General features: G+C 38.8%; 1 protein-coding gene across 2 annotated transcripts in view; it reads right to left on the reverse strand.

Moving 5' to 3' along the window:
- The window catches only part of LOC106883317 (uncharacterized), an 8,696-nt gene that overhangs the window by 2,161 nt on the left and 3,670 nt on the right, over positions 1 to 2,865 (reverse strand). For both annotated transcript variants that reach the window (XM_014934282.2, XM_014934283.2), the window contains exon 2: positions 1,300 to 1,419. In XM_014934282.2, coding sequence (XP_014789768.1) covers positions 1,300 to 1,419 — 120 coding nt within the window. The remainder of the gene's footprint in view (positions 1 to 1,299; positions 1,420 to 2,865) is intronic.

Here is a 2,865-nt window from a genome sequence, read left to right on the forward strand (position 1 = left end):
GCTTTGTTTATATTTCACAACTATGAAACAAAAACGTATGTAACAATTTGTCAGTCACCCCACCCCCAACCCGTTTTTCGGACCACAAAAAGGGTTTGGTAATTTTTCTCCTATGCAGATCTCTAATGCAACATTTAAAAAATGAGTCAATAAGTGAAAATAACCAATAAACTGATTCCTTATGGGATTTCCCAATCAAATTGCCAGCAAACCATTTTCAGCCAAACCAATTTCAACGGATTTCGCTCAAATCTGATGTCGATGTTACTTATTTTGGTTTGAAATAAAGCACTTAATCATTTAATAATCCTAGCTTAATCCCTAGCAGCGCCGGGTTATACTGCTAGTTATTATTAATATTAAATTTTACTTCTCAGAGTTCTTAATATTACTTGCTCTAGTTAATTCTGTGAGAGTGGACAGCAGCCTGTTGTCAAAGGTCTCATAGGGTCTCTGAAGGTCTTTGTCCACGAATCATAAGACTTAATATGTAGATGTTAAGATACTCAACACCGAGGTACCAATCCCAAAATCCTAGCTGCCGCAAATAGAGCAGATTTTGGGCATGTTCTGCCCACATGTCAATTCCAGTTTCTTAGACATATTTCTTGAACTTGGTCCTTATAACTACTGGGATGACAGGCACTCTCTTTATTGCCCACATTCTTGCAAATTTCTTCCGTTAGTAACTTGTATTTTTCTACCTTTTCCAGCATTTAGTCACCTATGTGTGCATCCCTGGTTATAGCAATAATCTTTTTGTCACCTATTTGTGTGTGTCCCAATAGAGTAAATACTAGTTTAGTACTGGGATTGCAAGCATCATAGAATAAATACCAGGTTTACAAAAAATGTACTGGGGTTGGTTTCTTCAACTAAGCCCTTCAAAGTGAATGCACAGCATGAGCAGAGTCCTGTAACTGAGACAAATGAAAATATTAAAAAAAAAAACAGGAATGTAATAACTGTCAATGGAAGTCTAAGACAGGAAGGATAGTGTGTGAGAAGAGGTTAGGAATAGATAAAGAGAGGTAGGGAGGGAAAGAGAGAGAGAGAGAGAGAGAAAGAGAGACAGACAGATAAGAGAGAAAGGGAGAGACAGATGAGAAAAAAGAGAGAGACTGATGAAAGAGAGAAAGAGAGCAAAAAGAGAAAAGAAAGGTAGAGGGAGAGAGATAGACCAGTGAGAGAGAGAAAGAGAAAGAGGCAGATGAGAAAGAAAGAGAGCAAGAGAAGAATAAGGAGATAGATAAGCAGAGGGAGGAAGGAAGGCAGAGAGAAAGGATTATGGGCGCTTACTTGTGTGCATTCATTTTCGGTTTTTACCAGGATACCAAGTGTGACTTCATATAGAGTTGTTGTAGCATCTTTGGTCTTCAAAAATTCATTATCAAAGTCTGGGATGCCGGATAAAGGGATCTATATGAATGAAAGAAAGAAAGAAAGAAAGAAGGAGAAAGAGAATAGGAAATTGTGAATTGTACTTCAAAGTATAGCAGGTGATATGAACACATACACTAAACATCAACAGAACACAAACTACTGGGTTGGCCAAAAAGCCTGTTTGGTTTTTATGATAATAAACTTGAAACATTCTAAAAAGTAGCTTAAAATTTAAGATGTTTATGTCAATGTTAGCCCTAATCCAGCAGACTTATGGTCAAAGAGGTTCCAGCAAAAACTATTTGATTTGCTTTTTGCTTTTGTTTTCAGAAATAGTATATCTGACTACATAATGCAGTGAATATGGTATTGATACGATCAGTTGCCATTTCTCTGTAGAAGTGTCCCACACTCCATGAGAGAAATTCGTTCGGGAAATGTAGGCATCTTCGATTATGGATTGGGGCAGTGCTACTCAAAGTGGTGGTCCGCGGACCGGTGCCGGTCAGCGAGCCATCAGCTACCGGTACGCGGCGAGTTTCCAGAAAAGAAAGAAACATTATAAAATCCTTATGTAATATTGTATTATTTGTTAACAAAATAAATATAAGGTAAAAGATATTGTCAACTTTTATTATATTCATTATATATATTAGAAATAATACATTTCTAAACCTCTCAGAGAGACTTAAGCAGTAGTGATGCGATAAAGTAGTTGTATACTGCCGGCTTAACGTGACAGTCTCAATAAGGGAATATACTACTGCTATTTAGCCCTAGGAAGCTGGACCGCTTCCTGTCGGCCTTGACACATTGGTCCAGCTTCCTAGGGCTAAATAGCAGTAGTATATTCCCTTATTGGGACTATAAGTTAAGTTGGCAGTATACAACTACTTTATTATATATATTGTTTCCGGTATAAATTAATATTACTAAGAAATATTACCGGTTTGTGTCACATTGGAGTGGGGAGTGCCGGTACACCACATCATATAGTTTGAGAAGCACTGGATTAGAGAACGATAAGAAAACTGAACCCCCCTTCGACAACAGCTGAACCGCGTATCGACGAGGGGAGGCTACTCTTCCTTCGATCTTAGAAAAGGGTTTGTTTCCTCCGCACCACCCTAAAGAAGTAGCAGAGAAGTCGGAAAGAAAAATAATTATTTATCGAACGCTGAAAAAAGCGACAAGAAAAGTAGAAATAGCAGGCGTTGAAGAGATAGAGGAATGTTTAAAGGAAGTAACGACATTCTATTACAGAGGACGAACGTTTGGCGCGGTGTAGGTGCGTTTCGTTAATGAGAACGAAGTAAAGAAGAAGTACTCCACCGTGGCCTTGAAATCGGCACAGTGGGCACTCTTACCTACTTACTCTGACAGACGCACAGCCAGAGTAAGGATAGGGAGAGTGCCACCTGGAATTAACGAGGATTGGCTTGTGGCAGCCATCCTCTACAATACAGAGGAGAAAGCAGAGAT

This window comes from Octopus bimaculoides, chromosome 25, assembly GCF_001194135.2.
Source record: "Octopus bimaculoides isolate UCB-OBI-ISO-001 chromosome 25, ASM119413v2, whole genome shotgun sequence".
Taxonomy (NCBI): Eukaryota; Metazoa; Mollusca; class Cephalopoda; order Octopoda; family Octopodidae; genus Octopus; species Octopus bimaculoides.